This window comes from Cydia pomonella, chromosome 21 (genome assembly GCF_033807575.1).
Source record: "Cydia pomonella isolate Wapato2018A chromosome 21, ilCydPomo1, whole genome shotgun sequence".
Classification (NCBI taxonomy): domain Eukaryota; kingdom Metazoa; phylum Arthropoda; class Insecta; order Lepidoptera; family Tortricidae; genus Cydia; species Cydia pomonella.
Window position 1 is genome coordinate 11229335 of NC_084723.1, and position 13407 is coordinate 11242741.

At 34.2% G+C, this 13407-nt stretch overlaps 1 protein-coding gene across 1 annotated transcript; it reads left to right on the plus strand.

Moving 5' to 3' along the window:
* The first annotated feature begins 334 nt into the window (after positions 1-334).
* LOC133529898 (facilitated trehalose transporter Tret1-like) lies at positions 335-12743 on the plus strand. The gene is made up of 9 exons (XM_061867700.1): positions 335-736; positions 2295-2519; positions 3730-3923; positions 4531-4819; positions 5296-5731; positions 10136-10228; positions 10754-10865; positions 11668-11974; positions 12343-12743. The coding sequence occupies exons 1-8, from the start codon at positions 564-566 to the stop codon at positions 11931-11933; spliced, it is 1788 nt and encodes a 595-aa protein (XP_061723684.1). The 5' UTR covers positions 335-563; the 3' UTR covers positions 11934-11974; positions 12343-12743.
* Positions 12744-13407: the final 664 nt, after the last annotated feature.

The following is a 13407-nucleotide window of genomic DNA, read 5'->3' on the forward strand; positions in this document are numbered from 1 at the left end:
TGAAGTGCCGAGATGGAAAAAAATAATATTTTTGTTACTTAAACTTATAACTACCTCAACCCTCTATAGTTTTCTTTAACTGCAGTATACAAAACCCATTGAGTTATTATTACATACAGAGAAGACAACGGGTTCAAATCCTGGTTCGTACAGTCAGCATCAAAAGTAGCGGATCAAACAAGGTTTCAAAAGTATCTTCTTTTGAAACACCTTAACAATATGTGGTAAAAGATATACTTTTGAATGTAACTTTTAGACATTTATCTTTATTTGGAAAAGTTATCCGGAATATCAGATACTTTTGGCGCGTTGTTTCATCCGTTACTAAAAAACTCAAAATTATATTACACATTTTGGGGCATTTGGTGCTTTTTGTATGGGGTGTTTTTTACTGGCGCTACATTTGTTTTTCTAAATTTGAAGTTTCTGGGGTCTAATAGATAGCAGTCTTGCGGGATCACACGGGAAATAGAATCAATCGACTGTTTCCAAAAAACCATACACAGCTAATTAGACCCCTTTTTTTACGGGTTTCAATCGAAGATTATTTAATAGCAATCTTAATGATTCCAGTAAACTTAGGTCACGTGCTAAACGGGTACTCCATGGGCTGGTCGTCTCCAGTATTAGTGAAACTGTTTGATGCAGAGCAGAGCCCTCTATCGGATGCCATCACAACTACGGAGGCGTCATGGATCGCGTCTTCTTTTATAGCTGGATTAGTTACGGGTAAATAGTTAACTGTTTATATAAGCTAATATCGTGGGATTCAGAAATACAGGGTGGGCAAACAAGAAGAATACATTTTGTTTTTAAATTTTAACTATTCAAAGATATTAAGTATTGTTTTAAAAAGATATTATTCAGGGTTGGCAAATATATGCGGAACATAATGTCGGACGTATGTCCACCTCTAACAGAAGGCAAATGTAAACCCTAAAATGTAAGTGTTTCAGCTTGCAGCTTGTAAGCATAAAAACGTACTTCTAGATAGCTCCACAGAAATAACCCAGGAGCAGCAAAATTTGGGGAATTTGGGTGCCAATCACTGTCACTTTTTCTCAAAATTAATCGAGCAAACAATGTGTTTTACAACAACACAAACATTTGAGAAAACATTGCTTGCTGATAGAGGTAGACATTTGGCAGAAATTATCTTCCATATACAATTGCCAACCCTGAACAATATATTTATGAAAAAATATACAATAAATTCTGCACTTAATATAGTTAAAATTAAAAAACAAAGTGTAACACTCATTTGCCCACATTCATATTACTATTGTGTTAATGTTTCTACTATTGTGTCATTATTATAAAAAGATACTTTTACATTTAAATCATTACTAGCTGTTGCACGCGTCTCGGTTCACGTGTAATTTGGTTGGTTGTTGTAATTCTACATATATGCATTGTGCAGCATAAAATAACAGTTGGGTTAATAAATGACAATACGTGAAATTTGTCTATCACAATGTCGGTCTACGAAGTTTCAAATCTGTCACTCGAAGAAATATTTGCTCTCAAAACAAACCTTCAACACCCTTCTAGCGTAGAGAAAGAATTTTCGTTATTATGTATATTTACGAAGGTCTCTCATTTGAAGAAACATTTTCAATTCCAATTCAACTCCAGGGGTGAATTTTAAAATAAAAATATTAGTTTCTATGAAGTCTCTAGTTCCTAATTTAGAATAAAACTTGTACCACATTCAAACTTTCATCCGCTTTTTAACCTTTCAGTTTTTTTTTAATAAACGGAAAGTTAAATAGTTGTTAAAATGGTGTGACGTCTTTTACCAACTGAGCCGAAGCGTACCCGATTGCATCGAATATTTCCATTACATATTACCTTTATTTTGTTCGTTTTTAATCATTATTTAAAAAAGAAAATAATTTTGTTCGTCCTTCAAAACGAAAAACGTATTTAAAAATTCTGATTTGCACAGCAGAATGCTGTAATTATTTTATTTGTCATCGTTTCAATACTACCCTTAAAAAACATAATATTAGGTATGTATGCTCTACTCTTATATTATTGCTTAATTAAATTATATACTTTTTTGATATTTTTTAACACTGAATCTGCTACTCCGAGTGTCAATAGACTTATTTTACTCCTCCCTTATTTAATAAATACACAAGATAAAGTATGTAATACAATGGCACATCGAATAAACAATGGTCAAATATCGTTTTTCTTTAGATTCCAAATACAATGTCCCATCTAAACAAGTCGTCATTTCAGAGCTTATTCAGAAAACTTTTCTGATAATTTCTTCTACTGCAATGTTTTCCACGTTTTTTTTCTCTCTTTATAGGCATCTTCCCACTTGGAATGATCACAAATATAATTGGAAGAAAACCTTCTATAATTTTATCATCATTTCTGACATTGATGGGACAGACCTTGCTGGCTGTGTCTTTAGATACGACTTGGATATATTGTGGACAAGTGATAAAAGGCATGGGATCGGCCGGATTATCTCTTTTGGACTGTATGTATATTGGAGAAATCGCGTGAGTTGATACTGTAACATTTATTCATCATCATTATCGTCTTATCGTCCTTTATCGCCTACTGTTGAGCATAGGCCTCTCTTCTAGTACGCCACTTGTCCCGGTCCTGATCTAATCTTATCCAGAATTGACCTGCAGTCTTTCGAGAACGCCGTTCACCCAATGAGCCAACGGATGCCAGGCGCTTCTTTCATCCGAAAGCGGTCACCATTTCGTTAACATTTTTGTCTACCTGCCATCACACAAATTTATTCAATGTATTTTCGAACAATATGTATCTATCGTTATACATATATTAATATGTATGTGAGAAATATGTAGAAGTTTATTATATATATATAGGTATATATTATATCATTTTTATTTGTGTATTGTATATGTAGTTCATATATTTTACAGTTGTTTGCAATAGATTTACAATTAAATTCTCTTACTTTTATTCTTGCACAATTTTTAAATTCCTGTTTAGCCCTAGTACATTTTTTTTGTATTTTGTGCAATAAAGTTTAAATAAATATTTTGCGATGTTTTTTTTGTCTGAACTTTTTTTTCTAAAGTGTAAATGTTTCAGAAGGTTACAACTAAGTACAACATATCCTAAAGATATATTATTTTGCCGATAAATTTATATGAATATTAGCAATTAGAATTAGCCGCCAAATATTTAAAGTTGGAACCACAAAACTCAGATTTACTTATTTTTCATCACTCTAACGGTGTTATTGTATGCCAGCATACTGAGATGGAATGAGCTATATTATGCCTACGGGCGGTAATAGATTTTTTAAATTTCACTACGCCCATTGGCCTATTTTTTAATTATATCAATATTTAAAGAGCAGTTTAAAATATTTTTTACACAATTTTCAATCGTGGCTGAATGCCGGATGGATCTATGCCTTCGATGCGTAACTTGTCAAAAATGACAATATGGAGGACGAATGTTTGAAATGTCATTGCATTTAAGAATATTTTTTTTTTTTTACTCACAAGTGTGATGAAAAACATTTGTGTGCCACGGGCGGTACAAGAATTAAGAACTCATGTTAATTAAGGCCTGGCATTCGGCTTCGGGATTAATTAACACTTGTTCGTAAATTCTTGTTCACCGCCCTTAATACACAATGTACTATTTGTGTAGTTGGAATTTGACCCTACATATTCACTGCTCATATTGTGGACATAAATAACAAAATCACTATATTTCCAGGTCACCAAACATCCGAGGAATATTGTTCACATCCACAAACTTTTTCCACGCATTTGGCACATTGCTAGTATATGCTATCGGCCCATACGTCTCATACAGGATGATATCCTATGTATTCATTGTTATCAATGTTGCACATTTGGTCAGCTGTTCGTGCTTCATTCCTGAGAGCCCTGTGTTTTATGTTATTAAAGGTAATTTCTATTAAACATAGCTTCTACTAAAAATGTTACTTGGAACCCAAACTGAGATTGCTTGGTTTTAAATTTTCTCGAACCCGAAATAAAATAATTCCAAGTTCATAGATACACTCCGTACATTACATAATATATGACCCAACTATATATATTACAGGCATGACCTTGCTTTATCTAGTTCTACAATTATGTGGAAAAAACCAAATATTACAAAAAAAAAAAACAAAATTGCTTAGCAAGCTAGATTTTTTGAATTAAAAGTTAATTACTAATATTTACACAATTAACAAGGGATGTTAATGTACACTCAAATATTTCAAATAAATAAAAAATAATGGACATTCTTACAAAAATTGACTAAGCCCCACAGTCAGGAAGCTCAATAAGATTCACTAAGGAATTAAAACTTAATATTTGATTAGTAATAATATACATGTAATAATATGCCCCACCAGCAATTAAGCTAACAACTGTAAGTGATATTGGAACATTATTTCGATCTCGCAATTGGATAAGGGAGTAGACGATAAATAATTGAGTGTTTCTTTAAATGTCAGGACTATGAAACTATTCAGTTAATCAATTAGGTCCTTTTCAATTGCAGATAAAGAAGAAGCTGCCATAAAAGTACTTCACAAACTTGGAAGAAGTAAAGACATAGACACAGAATTAAAAACAATGATAGAACAGCATAAACAAAATAGCACAGACGCAAAGTGTCTCCAACTATTTACCATAAAAAGCAATAGGAAGGCACTGATCATAAATCTAGTGATGATGATTTTGAACCAAGGGGGTGGTATTATGTGTGTATTGTTTTATGCTACAATGATATTTGAGAGTGCAGGTTCATCTGTAGCTCCCGAAATAGCTTCTATAATATTAGGAGTGACGCAGACGCTTCTATAATATTAGGTGGCAACCCTGGCTGTCAAAGAATCAGCAGCTGATTTTGCTAGGTCCCTTTTAATTATTCTATATTTAATTATATTTCATGTAATATTAAGCCATTTTGGTGTGAATTAAATAGTTTTAGTGTTAATTTTAATGTATACATAATAAGTGAAGTGCTTTAGTGACGTTTACAAGTGTCTTGTAATATCTTAAATTTGTAGCCGTTGTAGGTTATAAATTTAAATTTGTGTTCGTCTCGGTATATTTTCTATGTTTTTATCGCTATTTATTACCAATTTTGTTTGTATTACAGCGTAGTAAATCATTGTACAGAGTCAGAACACAGTGTAGGCATAGTGAAACGTCACTATTTCATGTAAGTACGCTCGTAATATCGCTTAGCTTGAGTAAGCAATTCCCTGGTTTGGTTTGGGTCTATCCTACTATAAAATACATTTATAATGCTAACTCGCAGAGCAGCTGCAGCGGTTCGCCAGCAGGAGGCTGACAAACTCCAAATTACCTTGCTGGAATTAAAAAAATCCAAGGAATTGTGTGCTCAATTGCTTAGTGAAAGAGAGGATAGTGAAAAGGAACTATTATTATCACTTAATAGTATAGAGAAGTTAAAGAAGGAACTATGTTCTTTAGAAAATGTTTACAATGATGTAAATTCAGAGCGGGCCCGGCTCCAGGAGACGGTTGACAAGTTTACTGAGTGTAGTGCAGCATATGAACAGGCCTTGACAGACATCAACTCATTAGAGAGAGCACTGCACGACGCCCACGAGCAAATCTACGAGCTACAGGAGGCCCAAAATATTGCTGCAGCGGCACACACTCAAAACTTATTCGAGGAACTGGTCCGGCCCGACTCACAGTTGGTTGCCGCTCCAATTGAAAACCCTGTTGTTAGTATAGATTTAATCAATGAATCCACCACAAGACTAGTAAATTGCAGCGGAAACAAACTCAAAAAATATATTAAATTAAATAGAATGATTAAAAAAAACCAGAGATTATCAAAAATGAATAAATTGTTTTTTAAGAAATTGAGATTTTGTAAAATTAATGTTAATTTAGTGGATAAGTTAGACTTGTATTCTGTTCAATTAGAACATAGTAAACTACAGTATGAAACTGACACACAGATTTTAAAATCAAAAGTTCAGAGTTTGGAGGATTCTATACAATCCCTAGAAAGAATAAATGAGAGTTCGAAAAAGGTGATTAATGAATATTCTTTAGCCATGGATGATTTAATATCCCAGATTAAGCACAATTCAGAGCGGTTTGAGTCGCTGACCAATGCCCAGTCATGTGCATGTAAGCAAGCGACTGGACATTTGTTGACCAGTGTACTCGATCCAAGCCTGTGTGACAGTTTACCACAACAGCAAATAAATGATAATAGCTCCTTCCACACTCCACAACAAAGCACACCTAAACCTAATATTATTATGTATTGTGATGAAATTGGGAGCAATATGAGCTCATTTTTAAACTATCACCTAAAGGGACTTAGTACAATCAGCAATTGTCTGCCTCACAGTAGCTTTGAAAATATCTTAAAACAAATTTTAAATGACAGTAATATTAATTCTAAGACAACACTGCTAATTCTTATGGGTAATAGGGGAAATGTGAACAAAAATAATTTACTTAAATACTTTGAACAGTTAAATTCACTTGCAGTGCATGAAATTATTATTTTCACATTCCCCTATTGTGAGCAAATGTCAGAGGCAGAAAATAACATTAGACATAAGTTGAATATATCTCTATATAATCTTTGTACATATAGTAGTAAGTTTATCATAATTGACACTAACAAATTTGTTAGTAAATACCATATGCCTATGGTGTTTTTGACTAAAGGTAAGTGTTACCTTTCAAATTATTACAAGAGACAAATAGCTTTATCGCTATCCTATTTACTTGACATTTCTGCCAAGAATTTGGCAGACAACTCTGCTCCTATTGAGCAGCCCAGTGTGAGCTTGGAATTGGTTCCAGTCATAACCAATGATTTAAACTAGCTGTTAAGACAAAAGATTCTGTCTCTGGCAATTTAGTTTTAAATAAATATAATGAAAAATACTGTAAACATGGAAAGTATATCCACCTGGTGCATCAAAACATTCAATGTATTAGAGGAAAAGATTTACAGATTGAACTTTTTATGAACGATTTTTATGTTGATATTTTATGTATTACTGAACATTGGTTAACAAATAATGAATTAATGCCTCAATTTAATAATCATCAGGTGGGAAGTTCGTTCACCAGAATTAGTTCCATACATGGTGGGTCGTTAATTATATTAAATAGTCAGTTAAAATTTAAGGAACGTAAGGATATTGTATCCATGTCTGTTGAACGGACTATAGAACTAAGTGCAGTAGAATTGGAGCAATTTATTGTTGTCTGTGTGTATAGGCCGCCATTAAGTAATTTTGAAATATTTGAAAGTGTAATGGATTCTGTGCTACTTAAAATATCATCTTCTAGTAAGAAATTATTTATATGCGGCGACTTTAATGTAAATATTTTGGAAAATTCAACAATGTCTTGTAGATTGTTGAATCTATTCAAATCTGGTAATCTCAACCACATGTTTATGGAGCCTACTAGAGTGACTGCTACTAGTGCAACCTGTATAGATAATATTTTCACTGATATTGTTCCTATTACTAAAAAAGTTATCAGTAATTTAGAATCAGACCACTTAGGTCAATTAATGGTATTTGAGACATTAAGGAAAAATACTTTGAGAAAACAAATAACTTTTGTACCAGTAACCTCGGACCGCGTAGAAAGAATGAAGCAAAGTTTAGTTCAGGCGCTACCCTTTTTGTCTTCCGATATGGGTCCAAATAGTATGTATAATTCATTCTTTCACACTTTTATGGATCATTATAATGCGATATTTACTTCAAAATCGGTCGTAGTTAGTGGTGCATCAGTTTTTAGTGAGTGGGCTACTGCGGACTTACATCAACGAAGACGTGCACTGTATGCCTTGTATGAGGAACGGCGGTTTAACACGAGTGATGAATTTAAAGAACATGTCAAGCAATATTCGAAAAAGTTTAAAATAGATTGTCATATAGCTAAGCGAAATTATCTAAGTCAAAGAATAAAAAATAGTACCAACATTATTAAAGCAACCTGGAAAGTAATCAATGTGGAGACTGGTCGCTCGAAACACAGAGTGAATGATTTTAAACTAAATATTGATAACAAAATTATAGATTCCAATTTAGAAGTAGCTACAGAATTTGAAATTTTTTTCACTGACGTACCAGTTTTCACAACTAAGGATTTAAATTCATCACCCTCATCTGCTGTTACTCTATTAAAAGATAACGCTCCAGAGTGTTGCGGAGATTTTCATTTTGAACGTGTTTGTACCTCCGATGTAGTAAAGGCGTTTAATTCGGTTAATGTCAAAAAAACGAATGACCTCTGGGGAGTCTCTGTCCATGCTGTCAAATCCTTAGTAGAAATTATAGCGCCTGACTTAGTAATTATATTTAACAACAGTGTTGATTGCGGCGAGTTTCCTGATTTAATGAAACATAGTAAAATAACTCCTTTATTTAAATCGGGTAGCAACTCTGACCCCACTAACTTTAGACCGATATCTGTGCTACCAACGTTCAGTAAGATTTTTGAAAAATTAATTCTTTCTCAATTAGTACGACATTTTAACGTCAATAATTTAATGCATAATAAGCAGTTTGGTTTTACACGGGGTCGCTCGACAACTGATGCTGGTGTTGAGCTAATTAAGCATATCTTCGATGCCTGGGAGGAGTCACGAGATGCTATAGGTATCTTCTGTGATTTGTCTAAGGCCTTCGACTGCGTTTGTCATGAAACATTAATCAGGAAACTACACTATTATGGAGTTAGAGGAGCGGCACTGGATTTACTTAAGTCCTACTTAAATGGTAGAATACAAAGGGTCGATGTGAATGGACAGCGATCACCGGGGTCATTGGTCTCTATGGGTGTACCACAGGGGTCAATATTGGGACCTTTCCTGTTCCTTATCTACATAAATGACTTGCCATTCCTTGTAAAGACCCACCATGATATAGTATTGTTTGCAGACGACACTTCACTTATTTTCAAAGTCAAACGACAGCAACAAGCTTACAATGATGTAAACGATGCTATTTCTAAAGTAGTAAATTGGTTCAATGTTAATAATTTATTGTTAAATGAGAATAAGACTAAATGTATTAAGTTTGTCACTAGTAATGTAAGGCATGTACAAACAAGTGTCATTGTGAAGGATGAGGAATTGGAACTAGTTGATAGTACAGTTTTTCTTGGTATAACTTTAGATTCTAAACTCCAGTGGGGTCCCCATATTGCTACTCTTTCGAATAGACTGAGTTCTGCAGCTTTTGCAGTAAGCAAAATCCGTCAGTTAACTGATGTCAAAACAGCTCGATTAGTATATTTTAGTTACTTCCATAGCATTATGTCATATGGTATTTTACTGTGGGGTGGTGCTTCAGAGATAAATACCATTTTTGTTCTGCAGAAGAGGGCTATTCGAGCAATATATAAAATGAACCATAGAGACTCACTGAGAGATAAATTTAAGGAAATTGACATCATGACAGTGCACTGTCAATACATTTATGAGAATATTCTGTATGTGCATAAAAATATTGCCGATTTTAAGAAAAATTGTGACATTCATAATATTAATACTAGAAATAAACATAAGCTCGCCGTGCCCTTCACTCGGCTCCATAAAATTAAAAAATCATTCATGGGTAATTGTGTGAGATTTTATAATAAACTTCCAAACCATATTACTGAGTTACCAATTAATAAATTTAAGAATCATGTAAAGCGTAAACTTATTTCTAAAGCTTATTATACCACACAAGACTACATGAATGATAAAACAACGTGGGATTAATTGTGATTCGAAATGATTAATTATTTATTATATTTGAATAATGATGATGAAATGGATATTCCAATGCATGTATTTCCTTTGTTGTTTTTATTATATTTGTTTGACATTTAGAATTTATTCTAGAAACAATCTAGACAAGTATTTTTTATACATTTTTTTTTGTATGACTGTATTTTGTGAAAGTTTTAGTATTAAATTTGATCTATGAATTATATTCATTAGTATTATATATGGAATAATATTTACAACATCAATAAATTGCTCTGATAATTAGATTAAGATAATTATATGTAATACTGTCTTACTATTCATAAGTGCTTGTTGCTAGGCCTACATGAATAAAGTATATTTGAATTGAATTGAATTGCAGTTAGTGGGTGTAATAGTAACGCCGTTTTTCATTGATAAGTATGGGAGAAGGACGTTGCTGGTGCTGTCTTTGCCGTTGTGTTCTTTTTTTCTGGTAAGTTATAGATAAATGCATGCAATCTAAAAGAATTTTTTAAGGGTTTAATGTGTAGTAACACACAGGAACAATTTCTAAACATTAGTTCGAGAAAAGAGTTGCCTTTCAGTCGCTTAAACAGTAGCTGGCAGTCGGAATGGTCCTAAATTCACAAAAGACCTGAAGTATACAGTAAAACCATATGGAAAAATTGCAACCTTACATGTCACAACCACAGTCCACATTATTTCTTGAGTTAAGAAATTTAATTAAAAAGACAATTAATCTATATAAATATAAAGGCTGCTAAAATCATGTTTATTGTCTCTGTATCAAGGTAGGTACTGAAGTAGCATACAATCCGAATACCTTGATGGTTGACATATATTTTGCTGAAAACAAAGTATGTTTACATTAAAATACAAATAATAAATATCTCAAACGAATAAGTAAGGTAAAATATACATCAGTAAACTTTTTATGTATACGAAAGTAACCCAAATCCACTATTTTAATATCTAAATATTTACTGTCTTGTTTCAGACCACATTAGGAGCCTACTTTTATCTAGAAATGATCAAGTATCCATCGATAGTCTCCATTCGGTGGCTGCCTCTGTTTGCTCTCATGGCGTATTTATTTAGCTTCAGTTTTGGTAAGTTGTATGTACGAGTAAATATTTTTATAAGTTGTCTGCGTCTTGGTACTAGAATAGAATTTTGAAAAAAAAATCAGGACTATGAAACTATTCAGTACCTATTAGTTTCCTAATGGATTAAACAAAAGCTTGTAAACTAATTGCATAATTATAGGAGTCCTTTAGGTATATTTCGTGGGCAAAGTTACAATTATAAGTCAATAGTTGGTAGTTAGCTTTCTTACCATATGAATTCTTCCATTTTGCACGCTAAAATTAGGAACAGAAATGTGAAATGGATACCAATGTTAATTGTATAATACGTGTCAGTAAATTGAATTTCAACAAATTAAGGCAGAAAGGGGAATAATGCAATTTGCTAGATGAATTTTCATTACAAAAGTATGTAGAAATTAAATTCAAATTGCGATGGTATGGACATCGCTAGGGCGAATTGTTGCCAGGAGCTACGAATTGCAATCGCAATGGTCGGGCAAAGGCAATATCCAAGTCCAAGTTATATTCAAGATGCAATGGTATACACCATCAGGTGTTATAGTAATGGGCTGGGTTATAGTAATAGTAAGGGTGGATGGTTTTTATTCAAAGCAGCATGGATGGTACGAAACCCAGATTGCGCTTCTCGTTGTGATGTGAATGTTATGAACCAACCAAGGAAAGCACTAAGTAGAGAAGGATAGCGGAAAATAATAAAAAAGGGCGTACAACGAACTCAATGACGAATACTCTGACAATAGTAGTTACACGACTAAGAAGAATGGTATACGCACAAAACTGATAGCTTCTTCTAAATTTTCAGGTATAAATTGCGTACCAAACGTCCTCCTTGGAGAAACCTTCCGCCCCAACATGCGAAGTCTCGGAGTCTCCACAGCCAGTATCATCGGCTGCATCGCCGGTTTCATCAGCTCGACCAGCTTCGGCCCTATCGTCAGCGCCTTTGGCAGCCATGTTGTCTTCTGGGGGTTTGCCGGACTCAACTTCTTTGGGTTCTTGTTCACGTTCTTCCTTGTGCCGGAGACTAAGGGCAGGAGCTTGATGGAGATTGAACAAATGCTGGGTTGACCATAGAGTCAAATCAAGCTTACTCTGCATCACATTCGTAGGTATTAATGTTCTAATGTCAAATTTCTATGAAAATATTACGTTTATAATGTCAATCCCTTAAATAGGTGCAAAGTTAGCTTAAACAGACTGGAACCGATTAAATTGTTGAAATTTGCGATAAATTCTTGAAATAAACATAAAAGTTGGTAAAAACCTAATAAATAATTTAATCTTATATTTTAATATCAAACATGGTTATGAATGAGTGACTGAATGAATGAATAAATAACGTTTCTATTGTTAAGGCGTCACAGTGCGTGTTCAGATATATTTGACTACCTCAGCCGCTTCCATATATCAGATGGCGACTGTATAAAAACTTTCCCAGCATTGAATACTCATAGTCCTCTTCGGTTTCACCTTCCAGCCACGACCATCGCCTGCATCGTCGGCTTCATCAGCTCGGCCAGCTTCGGTCCCATCGTCAGCGCTTTGGGCAGCCATATTGCCTTCTGGATTTACGTCGGCATCACCTTTTTCGGGTTCTTGTTCATGTTTTTCTTGGTACCCGAGACTAGGGTCAGAAGCTTAATGGAGATTGAACGGATGCTTGAACGAATATACCTAGCTAGAAAAATCGTTAAATTTTTTAAATAAACATAAAAGTTGGATCTAAGAAAGGTCTTGTAAGGTCGTGTGTGGTAAGAAAAACATAGTTTTTTCGCTCATGGCAAGAGTATTTCTCGTATCCAATATAAGTTTAAGTAATTTAACCAAATATGATGGATTTGATGTAAGGTTATAAATGATGATATCCAATCAATCATCAACGTAATATACGTTGATGTATATTGAACATAATTTATATTTTGTTGAACATTACACCATCGATCGGTAATGTCAAAATTGATAACAAAAAAATGGGCAACTGCTAGTCGAACTCGCCCATCGAGGGTTCCGTTCAAATGGCAACAGTGCATTTCGGATCGGCTTGACTCCTTGGCGCTGCGTAGAGATGTGGCCTCGCTCTGCATTTTCTATCGCATGTACAACGGGGAGTGCTCCGAGGAATTGTTCGGATTAATCCCTGCCGCTTCTTTTCGCCATCGCCCTACGCGACAACATTTCCATCCTCACCACTTAGATGGTTGGCAGTCCTCAACTGTGCGTTTTTCCAGGAACTTTCTGCCTCGCACAGCTAAACTGTGGAATGAACTGTCGCCTGCGGTATTTCCGGACCGATACGACCTTCAAACCTTCAAGAAAAGAGCGTACTCCCATCTTAAAGGCCGGCAACGCACTTACAACCCCACTGGTGTTGCAGGTGTCCATGGGCGGCGGTAATCGCTTACCATCAGGTGATCCGTCTGCTCGTTTGCCTCCTCTACCATAAAAAAATAAATAATAATAATAATAATTTTTAGTTAAATATATATTTTTTATTTTTTTTATTTATAGCCCTTAGATTTTTTCTGAACTTGTAGTGTAAGAC